The sequence below is a fragment of the Bombus vancouverensis genome, chromosome 12, assembly GCF_051014615.1.
Source record: "Bombus vancouverensis nearcticus chromosome 12, iyBomVanc1_principal, whole genome shotgun sequence".
Lineage (NCBI taxonomy): Eukaryota > Metazoa > Arthropoda > Insecta > Hymenoptera > Apidae > Bombus > Bombus vancouverensis.
This window is the reverse complement of record NC_134922.1, coordinates 8279660-8303249: the sequence shown is the minus strand read 5'-3', so window position 1 is coordinate 8303249 and position 23590 is coordinate 8279660. Positions and strand designations below refer to the sequence as shown.

General features: G+C 33.6%; 4 protein-coding genes across 8 annotated transcripts in view; 2 read left to right on the top strand and 2 right to left on the bottom strand.

Moving 5' to 3' along the window:
* Positions 1–123: 123 nt before the first annotated feature.
* On the bottom strand, positions 124–4521 carry ema (C-type lectin domain containing ema). Of its 2 annotated transcripts, none has more exons than XM_033331546.2 (14): positions 4384–4521; positions 4195–4323; positions 3979–4112; positions 3738–3895; positions 3271–3500; positions 3008–3200; positions 2291–2941; positions 2096–2216; positions 1865–2019; positions 1632–1793; positions 1388–1526; positions 1000–1303; positions 800–930; positions 124–721 (listed from the first exon to the last, which is right to left on the bottom strand). In XM_033331546.2, the coding sequence occupies exons 1-14, from the start codon at positions 4455–4457 to the stop codon at positions 270–272; spliced, it is 3033 nt and encodes a 1010-aa protein (XP_033187437.1). In that variant the 5' UTR covers positions 4458–4521; the 3' UTR covers positions 124–269. The 2 variants fall into 2 exon arrangements, with proteins under 2 accessions (XP_033187437.1, XP_033187438.1); XM_033331547.2 differs by having other exon boundaries at positions 3747–3895.
* A 234-nt stretch (positions 4522–4755) lies between these two features.
* Positions 4756–6372, top strand: Mt2 (tRNA (cytosine(38)-C(5))-methyltransferase). Its single transcript, XM_076623258.1, has 3 exons — positions 4756–4889; positions 5068–5204; positions 5363–6372. The coding sequence occupies exons 2-3, from the start codon at positions 5150–5152 to the stop codon at positions 6370–6372; spliced, it is 1065 nt and encodes a 354-aa protein (XP_076479373.1). The 5' UTR covers positions 4756–4889; positions 5068–5149.
* A 16-nt stretch (positions 6373–6388) lies between these two features.
* maf-S (MAF bZIP transcription factor K) lies at positions 6389–7844 on the bottom strand. The gene is made up of 2 exons (XM_033331553.2): positions 7538–7844; positions 6389–7191 (listed from the first exon to the last, which is right to left on the bottom strand). The coding sequence occupies exons 1-2, from the start codon at positions 7562–7564 to the stop codon at positions 6826–6828; spliced, it is 393 nt and encodes a 130-aa protein (XP_033187444.1). The 5' UTR covers positions 7565–7844; the 3' UTR covers positions 6389–6825.
* A 202-nt stretch (positions 7845–8046) lies between these two features.
* Positions 8047–23590, top strand: part of wake (ankyrin repeat and fibronectin type III domain containing protein wide awake) — a 186765-nt gene continuing 171221 nt past the window's right edge. For 3 of the 4 annotated variants that reach the window (XM_076623087.1, XM_033330504.2, XM_033330501.2), the window contains exons 1-2: positions 8047–8271; positions 9747–9853. In XM_076623087.1, the coding sequence (XP_076479202.1) occupies positions 9815–9853 (39 nt within the window). In that variant the 5' untranslated portion in view covers positions 8047–8271; positions 9747–9814. Of the gene's footprint in view, positions 8272–9746; positions 9854–12323; positions 12586–23590 lie in introns of those variants that run through there. The other variant, XM_033330502.2, reaches the window with a different exon arrangement.

Below are 23590 nucleotides of genomic sequence, written 5' to 3'. Positions count from 1 at the left end.
ACCTTTTGCTGGATATATTGTATATGATCTTATTTTTTTACAAGTTTAATTTTAAAATATTTTTTTCCTTGTGAAAATCAAAAAGAAAGTATTACGAACCACGAGATTTAAAAAAATGTTACATATAGTAAAATCCTTTATTATATCAATCAAACATCTTTTATCTTCGTTCAATATTGCATTTACATTCTTATTTTTTCTCTTTTCTTTGCTAATTTCTGAAAAAATTTTCGTGTGACCTATATTTTTTTAGAAATTTGTTTTCGCAATCATATTGTCTCCACTTGACCCTTTCTACGTGGTTTCACTTCTTGCGGACAGGTGAACGATGTCTCTTCCGAATGTTTTCTGATCACAGTTGATGGCTCGCCATTAGCTGAACAAGTAGAAATTTGACTGTCTTTCTTTTCTTGACATATATGTGATATATTCAATCCATTAGAAGTTAAGGATGCTTTTCGAATTCGCATATCTTCTAAAGGAATTTCTTCGCTTCGTGGTCTTGGCATTTTCGGTGAATTATCCCGAGATCGTAATCCATTTTCGTGACTTTTTTCATTTGACACAGTTTCACCGCGTTTCGGAGTCGACGACGAAAGACCGGGGGTAGGTCTAGCAGCATTTTCTCTACGCATTTGTGCTGCGAATCCAGGAACTTTATTTACGGTGAACATTGGACGCGGCAGATGTTCTTTTGGTCTCTGAGCACGTCCTACTAATCCTGAAATTAAAATGTTATTTAGTTCTTATAATTCTTTTAAGTCTCATCAAACTAATTTAGTATTGCAATATATTTTACGTTCGTGTCGAAAACCACGTAGTGCATAATTTGGTGGTGTCGTGGCGTGAGGTATACTTGTAGGAATATCGAGTAGTCTTGCAATTTGATTCATTTTCTTCTGTCGTGCTTTTATTCTTCCTTTTGTTAGCCTTTAATTAAAAGCAAATTTACTGAATCACGTTCTGATAATAAATATTAATTACACCATACAAGTTTACCTTTGTTTCGCGGCCATACATCTTATATGATCATCGAAAATGAATTTTGTTGATAACAATGGAACACGATTGCCAGTACTACTGCTTAAAGGTTTATAGATTGTCAAGTGTAGACATCTAGAATCATCTTTGTCACCTGCAACTTCGATATCTTGCAGAAACCCTACCAATTTTGCCACTCCCCAACCTAGTTTACTAGTATCAGGTTCAACAAGAATTAATTGCACAATGTCGATAACTAGAAAACGACGGATTTTCTGACCATCTTTCCACACAACTGTACATGCGATTAAATCGCTATTATCTATATAAAAAAATAATCAGGATTTAGTATTTATAAATTTCTAAATATTTAATTTAGAATTTGCTAAAACAAAATGACTTTTACTTAAATCAAGAACATTGTCAACTTGAATACAGTTGATCGGATTTGTTAGTGGTAACTGTGTTTCTACTTCCATATTAAGGGTCAGTGATAGATCTCTTATTAAAAAGAATACTCGTATGGCGCGTCGTGCTCTTTCAACCTGTGCAAACATTATTTTTGTTTCTTATTAATAGGTTTCACAGTTTGCATTACATTAACAATATGTATTATCAAATAAAAGACTTTATCTCCAAAAAATATTTACATCTCCACATGGTAGTCTTTTAGTAAATTCGATACCCGTCATTGGAGTTCCCGTTGGCGGTAATAGAATATTACTGTCCATCATTAACCATTCAACATTCAAAGGTCGTTTCTGGATTTCGCTATATTCATCTTCAAACATATCTAAGAATATGTCTTCGCTCTGAAAATAGAATTAACTAATTTTTTTACAATCTGTAATATTTAAAATAGAAAGAGACAAATATAACACACCTTATAAAAATTCTTTAATAGCGATGTGCTCTGTTCTTTGGCTGCTTCAATTGCTGCCAAATGTGAATCTTTTAACATACTTTGACCTTCTGACATTACTAATTGTATTAACAATTTAATTGTCAATTCCAAAGTAACAAGTCTCACCTTAGCATCTGACAAAAATATTGTTCGTAAAAACGTAGATTATTATTTTGGAAATTAAAGAAGATATTCTGGAAAATGACTCACTTGTTTGACAACTTAATGTTATGATATGAATCAGTCTATCTATTAAAATTTCATTATATAAACCTGTAGTTGAATTTCGTGAATTGCATAAAATTGGATCCAAAGTTTTACGATCTATGCCCTTGAAAATGAATTTTATTAGAACAGTACTTTAGAATTTTATTAGATACAATAATTCGAAAATAGTTTTCTTACCTGATTATTAGCTAAAGCATAAAGTAAACACAACGCGAATAGAGCGGCATAATCGTTTTCTGTGCAAAATAAGGAATTTAAAATAGTTTCTAAGAATGGCTTATTTGATAATGATTCAGTTACATTTTTTTGAGTTTGAGGTGTTAAAGGAGTTTCTAATGCTAATCTTTGCTCCTTTTCTTCATCAGTAACATTTAAATGTTTGATTTCTTCCAAATCTTCAGCTGGAATATTTACGTCTAGTTGTTGTGGACTTATAAGTACTGATACACCTCCTGTTGAAGCAGTATCGAATGATGTACTAGCATGATTTGTTTCTGAAACATCTTCACTTCCATTTTTCACATTATCCTTTTCTTCTTTCAAATTACTTTCTTCTTCACAAAGTTCATCTGATACTGTCAAGGATTCACTTAAATTTTCTAAAGACTTCTCTAAACTTTCTCTCGGTGGTGAAAAAGCAATTGGCTTATCCAATGAAATATCACCATACATTTCAAGTACTTTACTTGCACCTGTTTGTATTGTTTTTAAATCTGATAGCAGCATTACTGCTGCTAGTGTATGTACAAGAGGACCATGAGAAACTATTAGAAATACTTGAGAAAGTAAAAATAAGGCTACAACAATGCTCACGTGTTTTCTTTCTTCCTATTAATCACAAATACAAATTACTACTATATCAAGTGATTATAGACTTATTAATTGGAAACATACCTGATTTTGGCACAGAAGATTTTTGTGTCTCATAAGTGAGTAAACATATAGTGGAACTAATAATTTATGAAGCAAGTGTTCTGATAAAACTTTATTTAAATCAGATATATTTAAACAAAGAATGTCATTTAAATAATGCAAATGATCTAAGTGTTCTGCTACTAAATCTGATAATCTGTTTTGACTTTGATGACTGAAACACACATATATTATGAAACATCCTCTGAATATGATAATTTAAATTATATTTGAAAATGACTTACTCAGCATCATTTCTAACACAAGTGTCAAGCTCTATAATGTGATTACCAATAAACCATACAAGATTGCTGAAATAGGGTGCAGCAGTGCGATCTCTTATAAATGCTAGCATGGAGGCATCTTCTACTCGATATACATTTAAAGTTAAAGTTCGCACTGCTATACGAACCATTCCTTCGGAGTGATTAAAAAATTTAATTGCCTCCGTATACAATGGAAAATCATTGGTGTGCTGATAAAAAAATCAAATTAAAACACATCCTCTTTTATGTGCTAAGTGCAGAATTTAAATAATGATGATGACAATGAAGATGAAATAATGACCACAGTAAAAAGCACATCATGAATAGATTAAATTATATGTATAATTAAATTAAAAAAAAATATATTAAAGGCAGCTACTATTAAAATTAATGAGCATGAGATTAGCAAAAGTGAAATAATAGACACAGAGGATTATCACGTGTACCTCGTTTACCTCATTATAAAAAAAGTGAATGGTATGTGCATTTAACTTCAAGCTTAAAGTCTTTAAAAAGCTGATGTAATATGCCATCACTTCCTCGTCGCTAAAGTCAAATTTGTGCACTATTATACTGTTTACATGATTATTACTAAGTAAATAATCTGGAAATAAATATTTGAATTGGAACTTTGCTAGAAAAGAGATCAATTAAAATTATAATATATAGTTTTGATAATAAACTTACATAAAGATGTCTCATTACGTATATTTTCAAATAATATATTTAAGGTCTGTAATAACTGAACACATACATAGCTTCCACATTTTTGTTTCATTATACGTAGGAAAAATGAAAGCATATTCTTTTCCAAAAAGAAACTAGTAAAGAATATAGATAGTTATTGTTTATTATACGTGAAAAGGAAAAAAGTTAAATAGCATTTACTTTACTAATGCTTACTCAAATACACTGCTATCATTTTGGTCACCCCATATTAAAATTTCAGCTATAGAACGAAGAGTTTCTACCAACAAACCCCTATTATTTTCTGACACAGTTTGATTTTTTGATAGTACATGATACAAGTACCTATATATAACAATGAATAAAATTTAGACAAAGTACAAATTTAAATATACATATACATACTTAAGATGCTCTAAAGAATGAGGATTTTTGGGCTTCCAAAGCCCTCCTCCAAACCAGCTCCGACTTCGAAACATTTTTTAGTAATACAACTGCATTCGGGTGGTGTCTTGCATTAAATTCATATTCCTTTTGTTTCTTTTTGTCACTTTTTTGTTTGATTAAAGTATTATCACCGACATTTGTTTATGTAATTAAAATTATAATCGTGTAAGGCTTATTTAAATATAAATTAAATCTTCATAAACGTTAAAAAGATTGTCGAAATAGCAATAAAATTTAACACATTGTTCAGGTTAGAGTTATTTTTCCATTATACATTTTAATTCTCTTCATCTAATTATCAACTATTATATTTCTATATAAAATGCATTTACATTATTGTACATCTTCCCAATTGCACAACAAACAAATTATCGAAATAATGTCAGTCACGTACGTTCAATTTTACACGACGCAAAACGAAGACTACCCTCCATTACTGAACAGTCAATGGAACTGTACGTTAGGTTAGTTAATGTCGTTTGTTATTATTATTTATAATTTTGTTAAATACTAAAAGAACGTGTTTGTTATATAAGGAAAAAAGTAGAATCTTTTTAACATTTCATTAAGTTTTGTATAAATTATATGAATATAAACGAACGAAGGTTATGATAAAGTAAGAAAATTTCAACATGATTTCAGAATAAAGTGTGTTGACAAAGAGAAAAATATATATTGATATTGAGTCATCTGTAAATATTATAAGCTTGTATGATTCATAATAATGAGAGTTTTGGAATTATATAGTGGTATTGGTGGAATGCATTATGCTCTTCAAGGTAACCTATTATACTGCTATTATACTGCTATTTGTTAGTTATATTGTTTAACAAAATTTAACCTCTACTTTCTATCAAGTTGTTTATTACAAAAACGATATTATGTCTTAAATAAAATATATTAAATAAAATATATCTACAAAAAATTTTATTTTCAGAAAGTGGTATTAACGGAGATGTTGTTGCAGCAGTTGATATAAATACTGTTGCAAACAGTATATACAGATATAATTTTCCAAATGTATTACTTATGAATTGTAATATTCAATCACTTTCTGCAAAACTGATAAATGACTTAAATATAGATACTATATTAATGAGTCCTCCATGTCAACCTTACACAAGAGTTGGACTTCAGAGAGATATATCGGATAATAGATCATCTTCGTTACTTCATGTTCTTTCATTGATTCCACAATTGAGAACATTAAAGCATATATTGCTTGAAAATGTAAAAGGATTTGAAAAGTCTGAAATGAGAAATGCAGTATTAAAATGTATGAATATGTCTGGATTCAATTATAAGGAACTAATTCTAAGTCCTTGTCAATTTGGTATTCCAAATACCAGATATAGATATTATTTATTGGCTAAAAGGAAGGATTCTGAATTTTGCTTTGACCACTGTATATTAAATTTTAATCTACCAGAAGCTGTTTTAAAGGCCTTACCAAGAAGTAAACATAATTTATTATTAGAAGGTGCTAAAACAGATAAGAAGTGCTACAAATTAGAAAATATTTTAGAAAATGTTGAAAAGTCACAGTATTTAATTCCTAGAAAGTTGTTACAAAAGAGAGCCTGGTTGTTTGATATAAGAACATCTCAAAGCGATGGTTCTTGTTGTTTTACAAAAGCTTATAGTCATTATGCAGAAGGAACAGGTTCTGTATATTCTCCATATACCGAAGAAACAATCCAACAGATATTTTTAGAAGCAAATAAGTATGGCAAGCAATCATTAGAAGCATCAGAAGTTTTACAAAAATTAATGTTAAGATATTTTACACCTAAAGAAGTGTCTAGATTAATGTGTTTTCCTGAAGAATTTAAATTTCCAGAACATATAACATGTAAACAAAGATACAGACTTTTGGGAAATTCAATTAATGTATATGTAGTTAGTAGATTAATATTTTTATTATATACTGAGAAAAAAATTACATGACATTCACAGAAATATATTTTATATATATTTTTAATAAAAAAAATGTTTTATATTCCAAAACGAAGTTACAAATTTCTAACAGAAAAAATACAAAGAAATAAGTATAATAGGTAAATGAAGTCTCTATAATAACATATTTAGTTTTTGACATAAATATAGATCGTTCATGACCATCTAAGTCCTAAGTGATTACAAATGTTAGCATTTACATAATTTTTGTACTTTAGTCATTTACAATCATTCATAGTAGTATAATCATTGTTAACCAAGTATCATTGCAATCATTGCTTTTGATTAATATGAAGCTCACATTTCTCTTAATTCTTAATACATACTTAGAAGTGCTAGTAATTCAGTTTTTTGCATTGTGTAATTTTGGTACAGAATCGTTCAATACCCAGTAATGTTATTGCTTTTATGCTCAATAGAAAACTCTAGTATGTTTAAAATATTTTATATAGTTTCTAGTTCAGGTGGAATGTGAATTTTCTTTTCTATTGCAAATTTTTTTAGTGCTTGATATTTAGAGTGCCAAGATTCTATTTCTTCTCTCATATGATTATTGTCCTCCTGCATAGCTTCCATATCACGATATTCCTGTGTCTTTTCTGACTCTAACTCATCTTTTTGTTCAATTCGTTTGATACGACAACTGGCTGCATATCCTCTGTTTTTTAATGTGCGTCTACGTTGTTTCATACGAACTATTTCTTCTCGTGATAATCCACGCAATTTCAGCTGCCTGTTTAAATCCCTAACTGATATTGTCACTAGTTCATCGTCACTAATGTCTAAACAAGGACCAGGTGATAGTGGATCCTATACAAAAATTGATCATAATTTTTCATCAATTTCATTTTATGATAAATAGATACATATTTACTATATGTTATGTAGAATTATATAACATGTAAATATGAAAACAAATATTTTCTTAGATATTTCATAACATCATAAATTATTTAGAAATTACATATTTCGTCTTGTTTTCTTATGAATAATCATGAAAAGGCATTTATTTACGTACTGAAAAATTAGCTGTAATTATCTTTTCGAGAGAATTATAACTGACAATCTGCTTTCTTCTATGTCATATTAATGGACTTTAAAAACATATGATGCACTGATTAAAGGAGATCGTGCATTATACAGAGGGGCAACGTACCATCTTTATAGATCGTTTTCCATCCATGGATTTATTTCTCAACTGATTCTTTCAAGTTTCTGCGTCGAGAAACCACCAAAGTTTTGATTTTACTCTAGCTTTCACGCTTTGAAGAAAAATTCGCTTAGTCATCGTAGAATCTGATGCTGGTCAGTTCACCATTCAATTGATGATAGGTATCTTTCTAAAAACATGAACTTTGTCCATGAAAGATCTTTTATAGATTTCTAACAAGTACATCAACATTTTATTGAAAAAGAATATAGATCTGTATATTCTCTATATCATAAAAAGTTTGAGAACGATATTTGATTTCGAAAGAATTAAATATTATGTTTACCTTTTAAACTCTATAGATGGCGTATCATGATACTAAATAGGATATGCTTTCACTTTAGTTGACTTAATTCTCAATAGAGGGCTACCAAATTATATATTTTCTCGATAGTTGTTGCATGAATAGAGTTTCCTACATATTAGAGAATTTAAACGCATTTTGTTGAAACGGATTTACGAGTGGTGAAGATCGCTGCTAAGGCCAAATCTTCATCGTTGAAACCTAACCCCAATCTAGTTTTTACGTTCTTTTAAGAACTTTGTTGCATTTAGTCATTGTGATGTTATATATCACAATGAGGAAGAAAATTTGTAATTTTCTATGTTCTTCTGGTTTTCTCGCCCAGTCCCAGATGAAAAAATGCTCGTCTTCATTAAGATGAGAAAGGGTATTCTCGGTAAGTCCGTTTCTTTTTCTGGTATTTTACAAGGTAACCTGATTTTTTTAATTGTTATTAACTAAACTGCAGATATTTATGCATAGATTTCACATAACGTGAAAAAGTATATAAAATATCCAAAGTATAGAGCTTTCAATAATATTTGATAGATAAACAATTTTCTACAGAGGTTGTACATTTTTTTAGTTTATATTCTTAAAAATATGAATTTGCATAAAAATACGTAGTCTAATTATCTTTTTATTAACAAAATTTTATCTATAAAATCATAATTCTTGCTTTAAGAATGGAACATAGCTTAAACTTTGTATAAAAAATGCATAGTTTTATTGGAATTTGTATCGATTATTGAAATTATTTCTATGTTGGTTTTTGTCTCGTTGAATTTTATTTTGTGTATAGTAGATGCTTGTAACTATTAAATTAAACATTAAATGTTCACGTAGTACTTCCGGTGTTTCAATACTGTAGGTGGCGTTCTAACAACGCGTTCTTCGAATGTATTCTCTTAATACGACATTAATTCCTTTTACTTTCTTCGGTATTTATGGTTACTCAATTAATACAGTGTTAATGGAAAGTGAAATATATGCAGTGTTCTTCTTAGACACATAAATGTGTCACGTAAGGAAGTAAAAATAGCGATTCAATTTCAAATATTATTGGCGCCATCCATGAATTCTTGCACGCTGGTTAGGATAACAAATAAAGTAAGTTTTCATTAAATAAACATAAACGAATATACAGCCCTCGTTACTGTATAATGAAAAATAAACGAAAGATCGGCAGTTTTGCAAATGTGAACGTAATAATGTGTATTTATAAAACGAATAGGGAGAATTGGAATGGAAAGGTCAGTTATCGAATGTGTATAAAGAGCAGAGTGATAGATTAATTTAGCTCGATGCAAATGTTTAATGCAATTAGTGCTTCATTCTATAGGAGTCTATTTTAAGCTATTGAATCAAGATCCTATGCAATTTATGCATGTATTTGTATGTTTGTATGTGTGAAATACATTATAAAACATACAAACACATGCATAAATTGCATATATATATATATATATATATATATATATATATATATATACACACACGTCTATCATGACTTTTTTTATCGAGTAGTATAGGTTAAAAATTTAATAAAATAAAATTACGAGTACTTAGATTAAGATTCGTTTGAGAATGATTTCCCACGTTTTCAGAGAGTTCTATATGTATTTATTAATTACTAAATAATTTTTTACTAAATAATTCATTAATTGGTGAATAATACTAAAATTACTACGGTACATTAATTACTAAATAATACAATAAAATAGAAAATTTAATAAATACAACGAACACGTGTGTAAAATAGAATATTCTCATGGAGCATACATTACATTTTTAATAAAAATTTTTTATTATTCAAGGAAGAGAGGGTGTCAGTGCTGCAGTAATGCTTACTAACTTGTTTTTCTGTTCCAGATCCGGAGAATGGCTATTATCTTTTAGCAGTAATTCAATAGCTGAGAAAATGACAGGACTGGAGGAAGATGATAGGACGAGGAGGGCGACGCTACGAAGGATGGGCCGTAAGAAAGAAAATATTTATCACGTGAAAATACAGATGAGCTGTCGCTAAAGAAATATATCTGTAGATTTATAGATTTTATGATAAGCGGAATTGCAAGGCTTATTATACCCCTTGATATCGTCATGTTCTACTTTAATTAATATAAATCGGAAAATTCTTAAATCAGTCACGTTCTTAAATTGATCGTTATTCGCGTTAGGTCAATATCTTTTACGTTCTCCATAAATGTAGACCAGTTTAGACTTTCTTATGATTCAACGACTTGTCGCATTGCGGCTGATTCAATGTCTAGGCATTTCGCTTCGTTCCCGAAATCATTTGCAACTGCAGCGATTGACTCGCGGCTCATAGATGCTTCGTTATCGCGAACAGGACAGAGGTATGTATAATTTTCTTGATAGGGTTTGGGAAAGATGCCAGCGTAATGGACAAAGAAATCCGTGTCTAGGGAGATTAATGAAAGATGGCATAAGATATAAACTAGGGAACATCAGATTGAGTAAAGAGGGAAGATATACTCTGGAAAGGAATTTTATTTTTACGAAGATTTATCATCCTATTGTTCAAAAGCATTTGTGATTATTATAATAGAAGGTAAGGTATAATATAAGGTAAACGAATAATTCGAAAAATTCTGGAATATTGCTTTCAGATATTGGGAATATTATCGGGAAATTTCGTGTTGCATTCGCGATAGAACAAGGAGTGATGTATTTGATGCGCCGATGAGTCAACAGTTTGACTAATACTAGTCTGGTGGGTGTACAGAAATCCTCTCGGATCTGCGGGCTTTGATCGTCATGCGTTTCTAAATTTAATTGGCACGGTACATCGATTTCTATTCAGTACTGTTGACATAACCGTAAGTCTCGCTGGTATAAATTGATAGATGTAGTTTCGACTTGGTATCAAACGTCTTTCATAACATTGCAGTTTGTTTAAACGGGAACGTTATTCTCAGAGCTTTAACTTGCAATTTGACTTACTGTTGTGCCATCGATTCATTATAGCCGTTAAAAATCCACATAGTTTGTAAAACAAGCTTTCTAATTTCCATATAGAGTTGTTTGGTCATCGGTACAATGAATAATTCTGTCCACACGAGATAATAAATAGATAACAGAAACGACTACTTCGATTACTATCTAAATTAATGCTATTAATCCGTGAGGTCATGGTGTAGCATTAAACAGCTTATTCGTCGCTGGTCGAAGTTCATTAGCATATACCAGATATTCCGCACAGTATCTTGATCTGCGTGGCACGCTGTCACCGTTAATCCTTTACAATCATATTCGATTTGTCTCTGTATCATGATATCCTTCCTCAGCTATCAGTTTCTCGCAGGCCTTATGATCTTTTGCTTTTCTATAAAATTTTCATAAATTCTATTTTCGATCCTGTAAAAACTACCATCAATTAGAATAGTGTAGATTATACACTTGTCGCAATAGAGTAAGATTCATCAGTATCCAAAACAACAGTAAAATTAAAATGGGATTGAAATGCCCTATCTGTTATTTTGCAACATCGAAGAAAACCGAAGTTTTATCATTTTATTTTTATCATCTCTGTTTTTCTTCGAATTTCAAATATTTTGTAATTATTCTATTAGGTCGCCCGAAAAGTTTCTTTCGTTTTATAAGGAAATAATGGATACACAACATTTTTCGTTTCATATTATTTTATTGAATTACGTATGATCCATTTTGTTCTATCAAGATAAAGATCACAACGTTCGACAGATTAGGTTTCATGTTTGTATAAAGATGCATCGTTGTAAAAGACGGGTCTGTAAAAGAAAGACACTTTTCGGACAACCTAATATAACGAATCAAATAAAGCATATACGATTATTACACGTGATTATGCAAACAGCTGATTTATTACTAACGTAACAATTAATTAAACAACAGTCGTGTCTCATTGAAACGCTAATGAAATTTCAATATATTTTACGTAACACATACAATATAAAGCTTTGTGTGTTAGATATTCAAATACTTCCGTGAGCCACTACGCCTTGAAAACTTAAAAAAGGATACTTACGTAAGATTTTACATTTTATCTAAGAGGAACAGGCTCTTGATCGTCCTTAAAGCATCTTTAGAGCAAACACGACATACGGAGTTTCTATACTAAATATTCGAATACTTTCATCGAGTCACAGTATCCTGAAAAATGGAAAAAAAAGCCAGAACATTTTAACTAACGGGGGAGCAGTAAGCCTGATCGGTTTGAGCGTTTTCAAAGCAAAGAGGATTCTCTAAAGTAGACGAAAGTTTTAGATGGCTCGTCGAGTTTACACGTTCCTTATCGTCTTGATCGTCGTCATCCTCGTCGTCGTCGTCGTCGTCGACACACCAGGCGTCGTGTCGTTTCGACGTCCTCGGACGTCCTCGGACTTGTTCGGGCGTCGCGCCGATGTTCCGTCGCGACGCTGCTGACAGTCGCTGGCCGAGCATCGCGACGCGCGCATCGTACAAGCGTGCTACAATTTTCATTCGTGACACGCGACCTGCCTTTTTTTCTTTCACAAAAGAAACAGAACGCGAGAACGTAACCGCCGTCTCGATCGTGATAACGCGTTTCCGCGCGGCCGTTTTCGTTTCCCTCGCCCGATCGTCGACGACCGGGAACTACGTGGGACGCAGGGAACACGCTTAGCCGCAACTCGAAACTGCAGAAAATGCACAACACCTGCTGTCTGTCACGCGGACAACACTGATGGTCTGTATCGTAAACGTGCGTGATAAGAAAAAATGATTCTCTCTCGAGAATCTCTCTCTCATCGTGAGAACAACGTACAAACGCTGCAACCCCTTAGATCGAGCTTGGATCGAGAGGGTGATTTCATTCGAAGCGTCTAAGGGGTGGAAATTGCGGGAATACGAGGTTGACGAAGGGAATACCGTGTTTCTTTATAAAAATAGTCGTTAAAGTGCTCGGGGATTTTCTATCTACGCAAACAGAATAATTTATAACCGCAAAGATGACGCTTGGGGGAAGATCCTTCTTCGTGCTCGTTTTATTCTTTTCTTTTTTCCCATAAAATTAATTGCCTCTTTTCACTCGTTTTTGGTAACGCAATTTAGAGACCCTCGTGGATAATAAACGGACTTACAAGCGCATGCACAGCTATCTCGAATGACCGGTTTAAATTAGCAGGGGTGAAATATTTCGCTTCGAAATTCGGATAATTCGAGCAGCAGCAAGCGTCCAGTGACGCAGACGTATAGCTTTCATCGATGTTTCCGAATTAGGTATTAAACAGCTCTGTGTTTGAAGATTCCGATTGATTCACTTTAACGAACAACGTACCTTCTGTTCTCTGTCCATGTTTATGTTTGCGTTTTGTTCTTGCCGATATTAAATTGAATGGAGCGCGTGAACGACAGAAAACAGCGTGATGCAGCTCGCAAAGAAAATTAATTGGCCTCGGCAGCATCTTTTGGGTTCTTGGAACTTTACAAATCGCCATCTCTTCTGAATCGCCTCGCGTTTTGTGCTTTTTTCTCACTCAAAGTGTCCGTTTTTCCAGTAGCGAGGGAAATCGTTCGTACGCGTCGCAGCAGCGCGCTTGTTTATCTCTGTCGAAATGTTTTTACGCGAACGTCCTTGGAAATATAGTAATTCCCTGTCAATCCGATGTTCATTGATGAGAACGTTGTAGGTTCCATCTTGCGCAAGTTTTCACGTGTTATTACGCCTCGGATTTCCTCGAAGCTTTTCTTGTCAACCTGCTCGTCGCGTCGATTCTCGCCGAGAAAGCAATATCGCACATTTACGTACAACGAAGGCAAGCTAGTGCACGATGTTTCTCGCAAGGATCGCCCACATATTGTAATTTTAATAGCTATTTCAGCGTTATGTCGTTTGCCTGATAATTCGAATGAAAACAATGCAACGTTGGAACGCCATCGAAGATAGTCTAACAATAAACACGAGTCGTCGACGTTTTGTTTCCCTGTTTGAACAGACCCGTACGTTTTCGTTTATTTGGATATATACCCAATCGATTAATTTGCAAAGCTAACGAATCATTATACCGCATTTAACTGTATTCAACAGCGACATTATCAATTATCTTTCTCTATTAAAAATTGGAACTTTTGGTTTGCCATTCCGTAAAATAAATCTGGATCATTTAAATCTGGGCCTCTCTCTTAAGACATTCCCCCCCCCCCCCCTCCCCCCTTTCTCGTTATGTTCGTTGATTCGTCTAATTGTACCTTGTTCTCGTAATTAGTTCTTTCAACATCGTTAGCGCTATTTTTCGAAATTCATCTTGTTACGGTTCCCTCGTTTTATCCTCTCGTTTTTTCTCTTCTGGTCGATGTGTTTTATTTATGTGCTGTATTTTATTACCGAGATAGTCGTAACAATTTGCAATGACGATTAAATGCGTTTTAGCGAAAGATTATTATAGACGATAAATTATATGTATGTCAAGTTGAAAGAATTTTCCTAAACTATACCACGTTCAATTTCAAACACATTTATTCCTTTATTATGATGCCAATTGTTCTTTTGACTAAATGCCTCTTGTTTCCTATTTATCTCCGGTTACAAGTTCGCTGATGTTTTATTTACGATTGTTCCTGAACTTTCACCAATATACATTCGTCGGAAGCAAAACATTTTTACGATGCCTCTCGTTGATTTCGTTCAAGTTGCGCGTTGACTCACGGTATTCTCTTCTTTTTTCCCCTGTTCCCTGGATCCGTTTCAATCGTCAGACCGTATACCCTCATCCCCGATAATTGCAGAAATCTCGTTAATTCTAAAAACGTCTCTCTCTTCACGGTTCTTTAGCAGCGACTGTATTAAGCTGCCGATCTCCGAGCTTTCTCTGTTTGTGATTGTTAATTAAATTTGGTTTCACGATAGCCTACTTTTAGAACTTTCTAATCGTTCAGTGCGTTGAAAGGGTATAAATCCTCATTTTTTAGTTGTTCATCTGCATGTTGAAAAGTTGCTTTCTGCTCATAAAATTTTGTTTAATTTATTCTTAATCAAATTTCATTCCTCAGTGACCTGCTTTTATAATTTTTTAATCATTTAGGGCCAGTTAAAAATTCACGAATCTTTTTCTTACGATTGTTAATCAATTTCTCTGGTTGTAGAATATTCTAATCGCGCAGTGTGTGTTAAAAGCGCGTGAATTTCAATCTTCCAGTTGCTTATTCTCACGTTAAAGAGCTTCCTTTCTTTGCAGCTGTTTTTCAGTTTCACGATTTTTCCATCTTCGGGATTTTCTAATCGTCTAGTTCTAACGCTGATGATTTTAAAACGACGAATTTCGACTTTTGGCTTGCTCGTTTCTATATTAGGAAGTTTCTTTTCTTTCTTTAACGATCCTTAATCAAACTTAACTTCATAATATCTCTGCCCTTACAATTTCCCAGTGCGTGGAAAATGGGAAATTTCAATCCTCCAGTTGCTCACCCTTTTAATTCTAACATTGAGAAATTTCTTATCTTCGATTGCTGGTTAAATTGTTTATCAAACTTAGCTTCATAATATCTCTGCCCTTACAATTTTCCAGTGCGTGGAAAGTGGGAAATTTCAATCCTCCAGTTGCTCATCCTTCCAATTCTAACACTGAGAAATTTCTTATCTTGGATTGTTGGCTAAATTTTTAATCAAACTTAGCTTCATAATATCTCTGCCCTTACAATTTCCCAGTGCGTAGAAAATGGGAAATTTCAATTCTCCAGTTGCTCACCCTTTTAATTCTAACATTGAGAAATTTCTTATCTTCGATTGCTGGTTAAATTGTTAATCAAACTTAGCTTCATAATATCTCTGCCCTTACAATTTCCCAGTGCGTGGAAAATGGGAAATTTCAATCCTCCAGTTGCTCACCCTTTTAATTCTAACATTGAGAAATTTCTTATCTTCGATTGCTGGTTAAATTGTTTATCAAACTTAGCTTCATAATATCTCTGCCCTTACAATTTCCCAGTGCGTGGAAAGTGGGAAATTTCAATCCTCCAGTTGCTCACCCTTTTAATTCTAACATTGAGAAATTTCTTATCTTGGATTGTTGGCTAAATTTTTAATCAAACTTAGCTTCATAATATCTCTGCCCTTACAATTTCCCAGTGCGTGGAAAGTGGGAAATTTCAATCCTCCAGTTGCTCATCCTTCCAATTCTAACACTGAGAAATTTCTTATCTTGGATTGTTGGCTAAATTTTTAATCAAACTTAGCTTCATAATATCTCTGCCCTTACAATTTCCCAGTGCGTGGAAAGTGGGAAATTTCAATCCTCCAGTTGCTCATCCTTCCAATTCTAACACTGAGAAATTTCTTATCTTCGATTGTTGGTTAAGTTGTTAATCAAATTTGCGGCGAAGGCGCGTTAAATTGTGAAATATATTGGCTTGTTCGATGAAAGAAATTTCGTTGCGTTATGTAAGTGTGATCTGTACAATACTTGAACTTGCTGCCGAGCCAAATGCGTCTTAACCGTGAAATTCGTTAGTGGGTGTCCTTTCCATCTGCGTTTCCAGTTTGGCCGCGCCTTCGCGATAATCCGCCAAACGTACCCACTTTATTGCTCTCGATATCGATAGAAATCGCACGCCAGACGGGCTAATGGAGTCCTTGAAATCGAACGTCCTTGTTTCGTCGTCAGTTTAGGTTGGCAAATATTCTCGGCCGGGTTTGTGGTGCGAAAAATTCGACGAATCGTAGATCTGGACTTGTTTACGAGAGCGACGATAACGTCCCGATAGAAAGAAATTTGCGATCGGTGTCGTTTCGTGACAGCGTCGCCTGCGCCAATCTGTGCTTGGCTTCGTGTTTTTTTAAAATAAAGTAACAAAAGAATTGGACAAAGGAATTAATGGATCCCTGCTTAGGTCTTTGGTCATGCTGTTAATGATTTTTCTGACATCTACATCACCTTTCAAAATAAAACGACCATTGCTTCGTTTTATAGCATTCGCCGGTATTTCGTTGAAAATAATGTACGAAACTATCGGTGAAAAGTATCAGCGCTGGAACCACGAATGTTTAACAAATGGATGAAATAAATTCGAGGCACGTTCTGTCGGATTAGAATCAGAAATTCGCGACAACCGTGGATTCGGGCTAGGACACCGATCGTTACCCGTAGACAAAGGTAAACGTTATCGGCCAATATGTAAAATAGCGCGCGTGGAGGTGAGAGACACCATTTAAGGGATGTTATCTTCGTGAATGATATTTCCTATGGGACAACAAATTTCTGCCTCTCCATAAAATCCTGATGTTATAGGTAACTTCGTATATTCTAATTATACAGATCTAATTGTTTTCTAGGTGATCAAGATTCGATAAAGGGAAAGCTAAACAAATCTGAACCTCATTTTTTTTTTACTAAATATAGTCTCTTTTAAAATATTTTGAAAATATATTTTCAAACGCGGATATCTCGCGGCCAGTGTGAACAAATGTTCAGTTCGAGTACAAATCTGTTTTATGTATCGTCAATGGTAATTTGCTCTTAACGTAAGTCGAAAAGGATCGAAGTATCTATCATCTCGTCTTTTCTAAAATATATTTAGAACACGCGAATACAAATATGTTCCCAGTAGTAGATAATTCTTATAGCAAGTCCAAAGGAATCTATCAATTGTTGCTCTTTCCTAAAAAAATATATATATAATTTTCAAAAAACATAGTGTAACTAAATACGTTAATTAACACGAATTATTTTGCGATTTACGCGAATAAACATTGCATCGACGAACGTGAACCTGTTTTATCTTTTCTCGGTAATTAATGAGAATTTATCGTCGTTGGAAATTATTCTTCCACACGTTTGTCCGTGTACGTATCACCTCGTTTCGGTCTTCGCTTAAAATCTCGCGATAAATTCCATTGGAAAAGCAGACCGAGGCAAAGAATCCTTCTTCGTGGTATCGGTAATCCTGGTTCAAGGCCGAGACGTTGCAACGATTGCCAGCAATTTATCGGTTGGCTGCGCTATTGTCTTTCCCCCCGTGGAGATCTTTCGATCCCTCTGGAGGATCGTTTCGACCGCGACCGCGCTCGAGAGCATTTTAATTTCGCTCGTTCGGAATTCTGAACAATTTCTCCGCTTCTTGACGACCGTATCTGGATAATCGCAGTGTCGGTGTGCCGATCGATAGTCGCTAGATGGCTGAAAATTCGAGGGAACGGGCGAGGCCTCGGCAATTTTATTCGAGTCGTCGTCGGAGAACGCGAAAGTCAGCGATTTCACGATCAAACCGACGGCGAGGGTTGAACGTTTCCGCGAGAGGAATAATGCAGAACGACGAGGTCGGGGTCGGTTAAAGATTTCGTTGTTGCGATTAATTGAAGTCTGGCACGATCCTGCCGTAAAGCTCCTTTGGCGCCACGATTTCTGTAGCGCAGCGAATAATACCGTGCGAATTACGCTTGCAGCGGGTTTATTGTGACGATGGATTGCAGAATTTAGTGAAATTTATCGTTCTGCGTGGCAAGTAAATCACAAGACAATGAACTCGAGATCGAAGGCTATTTTTTAATTTTTCCCAGGGTCAAGTGGTCAAGTGGTGGTGAATATATTTCGTTGATTAGTAGAATTTCAATGGGAAATTTAAATATTTTTTCTGTCTGCGAATTTTTCTGTCGACATTTTGCGCGTGTATCGGAAAAGTGTTACAGTTGGAAGCAATTCAGTTTTTTGTTAGAACATGAAAATCGTCGAAAGGGTTCGAGGAGTAGAAATGGAAAATTAGAAAAATAATATTTGATCCTTGTTTCGTAGAATCTGTCCTTTTGTTAAGGTTCATAAGCTTTTTATAAGCGTCCAAATATTTACAAGTACTGGTTTTTTTGAAAAATTTGTTACTTGAGTTGTGTTATTTATAAAATACATGCGAGATATGTGTATTTATTTATGTTTTAATAACATTCGCAAATTTGTTCAAAGACAAAAGATAATAAAAATTGGCCGTGGTGAGAAAAAGAATCTTCTCTGCGATTCCAGACATTTGATATAAGAAAATCAAAAAGATTCTGAATTCAGAACTTGGGAGAGAGACAAGTAGGTAATTAAAAAATTATATCCAAAATAGTGGAAAGTATATCCAAAATTTGGATACAATTTTTGAGATATTATAGAATCCAATTAAAAAAAAAAGTAATTTATAGTTCTTTATATCGGTAAGCATTTTGTTTATTAAATTTTGAGACATTAGACATAGAGATTTGCACATATATTTTTAGATCTGTTTTCTCCCAGAAAATACAGAAACAGAGAATTTGATTTTTTCAGATACAGCAGAATGCTCCCTTAAATATCTCTAGAGATTAATTTTTAATTTACAATAGGATACCACCCAAAATATTAAGAAAGATTAACTTTCAAAAATTTACAAAATATCTCCCCAAATATTTATAGACCTTAATTTTTAAAGATTTACGATAGAGAACATTGTCGAATATTTATAGAGGTTAAGTTTTAATTCACAGCAGAATGCTTCTCTGAATATTTATAGAGATTAATTTTCAATTTGTAGTAGAATTCTGCCCTATGTATTAACAGCGATTAATGTTCAAAAATTCACAATAGAACATCTCCTCAAATATTCGTAGATACCAATTTTTAAAAATTTACAATAAAGTTCTCCCTTAAATATTTATAAATATCTTTAATTTACAGTAGAATGCTTCCCTAACGTACTCACAGTAGGGTAGGGTACTCCCTTTTAAATATTTCTCAAAATTTACTTTAATTATCATCGTCCTTTTGTGATTTTTAATTATTTACAAGTACGGGAAGATATCTCGTTATCTCAGTGGCTACCTCTCGTTCTTTATTGTTTCCGTGTCACGGCCCATTGCTGTAAATTTTTCAATAGCCACCTGTCAGCGGAATATGAAACAGCCTGTCAAACAAAGAACGTCGTCACTACTGTTTGGCAATGTGCCAGAAGCTCGTTGGAAAGCTGCTTTCCTTATCTCTGGTTCTCTGTTGCCTTTGTAAAAACTGGCCGAGAGCATCGAGTAGAAATGCGTCTACTACATATCATCGTTGCCACCACGCAGGTAAACGATGATCGAGTTTCCACGAAGATTTCTCTTCCGACTCCAGAGGAAATGGAATCTTCCGCTTCTATGGCTTTCGTGGATGATAGTATGGAAATGAAAAATATGAAAAATTACACGAGAACGTAATATTTCTGTCCGCATGCGTGGAATTGTCGTAATGCAGTAATACCAGAGCTACTTATGATTAAAGCTTGTTCCAAAGGAGTTAAAACGAAAAAATATACGAATAGACTAAATTCATCTACTTTGAAGAAAAATTATTTAAACGTCTAAAAATGCAACGTTTTAAATCCATTAAATCGCCGTGGACAATTAAATAAATTAAAGCGAGTGCTACAATAAGCAGCTCTTCCCTCTCCAACTCGAAACTAAATCACTTTTTCAAATGCGCTATAAATTCGTAGTTAACTAATCCTCGTGATAATAAACTTTTGCACTTTTCAATACGAGATCTATATCTTTCTTTCTCTTCCGGAAAATACAATTTAAGCATTGCTTTCTTATTCGCCAAATTGTCATTTTCATTCGAACTATTCTGGTAGTTCTAGTGTTAATAAATGCAAAAGTTCTACGTTTTATGTTTCTCGCGCATTAACATAAATTTTTCTATAATTCATCGATTCGTCGATCTATTTCCATCAATATATCAAATTATTTTATTAGTATCTTATCGTGCAGGTTCCTGGAAATTCGACTATTACTCTGTGTATCAGTGATTCTTTTCAATTACGAGTTTCCAGTATTGGGATTCAGAGACAGTGGCATTAAATCGTTTTCCCATCTACAATACGATCAATTTTCGTCGAAAGGACCTCGGTTTAGATGTCGTGCAGTGCGTAGTACTTGGGAAACACAGTGATCTCTCTTGAATTCGGTTAGGGGAGAAAAGCAAAGCGGCTTGTCGGAACTTCCCCAAAGCCTGGCCAAATAGATTCCAAAGTGGCTTTGATCGGTGCTAAAACCTAAAAGGAGTATGGTTCTCATTGTTTTTCACTAGAAAAGATTATACTATTAATATGTTCACTGTTACACGAATTTGATATATTTTGTGCTGGGAGTCGCAATCTGTTCAAATACACCACACCATAATATCTTATTTTTGTGAATTATACGAAACTTTTTGAAATTTCTTTACCACTACCTGATGAGACACGACTGTCGTGATCGTAATAGTAAAATTTGAAATCAATCCGAAGATCTACGTATATATAGTAATTAGACTGACAAGACATTTATCGGAAATATACGGTGGAAAATTAGTATACAGCATGAGTAATAGCCTTGAACGTACAATTAATGCTAAACATTTTCTCACTGTGTATTGTGGTTTATCAACTAAAGCGAGGAGTTGTTTGCCCAAGTACTTTGATGGTCTTTAGGAAGTGTATGCTTCTTATAAATATCTTGTGGTTTCTAGATACATTTTGAAACACCTTTCAAATTTTACCAATGTAATGTCGATAGTCGTGTCTCGTTACGGTACTAATGAAATTTTGGAAATGCTTCGTATAATATGCACGTAGAAATTTTCTAGCGTTTCTTCACGAAATTCATCTTACCTTAATGTTGTAGAAAATTTAGAAAAACGCGGCTCACCGAAGTGATCGGGGGTTAAAAGGCTCATCGATTGATTTTTCCTTAAAACCTCTAATAAAAGCCATAGCGATTGCCTCTAATTTGACGATAAAACTAGAACTATTCCTCCCCTGAAAGCAATCGGAAGACTTTGTTCTGGCGGTCGAAGGACAAGTTACCTAAAGTGGAACATGCTAAATTCGATGATCGTTTGGCTCAATAACGAGGAATTCTTGGTAAAGTAGGTTAGTTTAGAAAGCGCGGCCCCACTTGGAAATAAAGTGGATACTGATCGAACGCGAAAATCGAGGATAGTGGACTATGCACATGTGAAATGGAACAACGTGGCATTGCACAATGATACTTTATGCGGCGAATGTCCGTCTTAGTGGCTGAATTAGAATATTCCCTGAAATCTTACGAATGAAAATCTCAGTAATTTCTATTCATGGAAATGCTATTCAACGATTAACTGCCGCCAGAAAGTTCGTAACTCAGTTTGATGTCGTTCTGCCATGAACATACGATCGTCGTCATAGTTGTCCAAGTGTAACAGCGATGAAATTGGTATATTAGCTTGGAAGTTTTGTCATTTAGAATTCATAAATTCCGCAGGTCGTAGTCAGGTGATTGAGATGTACCAATGTTTTAATCTTCGAAACATGATTCATAAGAAGTCGTATGGCACTGCTGGGTTTCTGCTGTCGGGAATTTAACCAGTTAGCTGTTGCTAACTTGTTTGAAAACTTTGAAAATTGCGTAGCTAAAATGCGTCGCGATTTAAGCGACAATTTATTAATAAATTTTGTAAGCGATGACGAATATACTCGTCAAACGCAGAGTATGTGTTACTGTTTTAAAATGGGATTAAGTTGTAACGAAACGACCGTTTTACTTTTTAATTTTATTACTGACAGGGCTCGTTATAACACAAAATATTGCCATTTATTCGTGACGAGTATATTCGTCAGAAACAACAATCTGGTTAATCGATAAATTGTTTCATAGCAATGTTGCTTGTTGTGCAATTTTCTATATCGTTTTACACGATCGTCGTTGTGCAAGATAACTGCGATGAAATTGGCATTTGTATTAAGATGAAAGTTTTGTCATTTGCAACTTTGTTTCGAGATTCCATGAATTTTATACATTATGGGTAATTGAGATGGTAACCTTCGCAACACGATTCGCAAAAGGTCGAACAGTATCGCTGGATTTCTGCTATTAAAAATTTAATCGATAAATTGTTCTATAGTAGTTTCGTGTTATGCAGTCTTGGATGTCGTCAAATGGAAAAATTTAATTTAATATCGTTTACACAATCGTCGTTAAAATTATGCAAGGCAACTGTGATGAAATTTCTATATTAAATCGATGGTTTTGTCATTTATAGCTTCATTTCGAGATACCATAAATTTCATAAATTATAGGCAATTAAGATGAATGTATGTTTTAATTGTCGAAACATAATTTCTATAGCCAATATCCATATAGGATAACTAATGATATATATTGGATGTATTATTTGCTATTTAAAATTTAATCGATGGATCGTTCTATGGTAATTCTCACTGTTGCCAAATTTTAGATAGCAAATAGAAAAATTTGTAATTTAAGACAGCTTTCAAAATCTCTTTTAAATAGGCAGCCAGTTAGTTTAAATCTTGATAATACTTTTTAACACGGAAACCATTCAAAATTGAGAATCAAGCGGTCGAAACGCTAGAAGAATATTTCCATAACAAAAATGAAAAATTTAGCGACGATTGCAAGTAGACCGCAGATTTTTATGCAGTTTCATGCTTCTATTAACTTAAAACTAAAGAAATCGAACCTACATAAAGATCTATTTCTTCTATTACATATTATACCAAATATTTTCAAATATTTTTTATATTTCTACACCTCTAAATTTTCCATAATAATAAAAATCCTGAACTATAAGTAACGAGAAAACATTATATTGAAGGCTAATTAACAGAAATTTTATTTCATACAATTTATTTCGTTCCTTCGAAAGAATAATGCCTTCCAACGAGCCAGTTATGTTGTCGATGAAAAAGAGCAAACTCCTCATTTGTTCTCTGTTCATCGGCAATCTTCGATG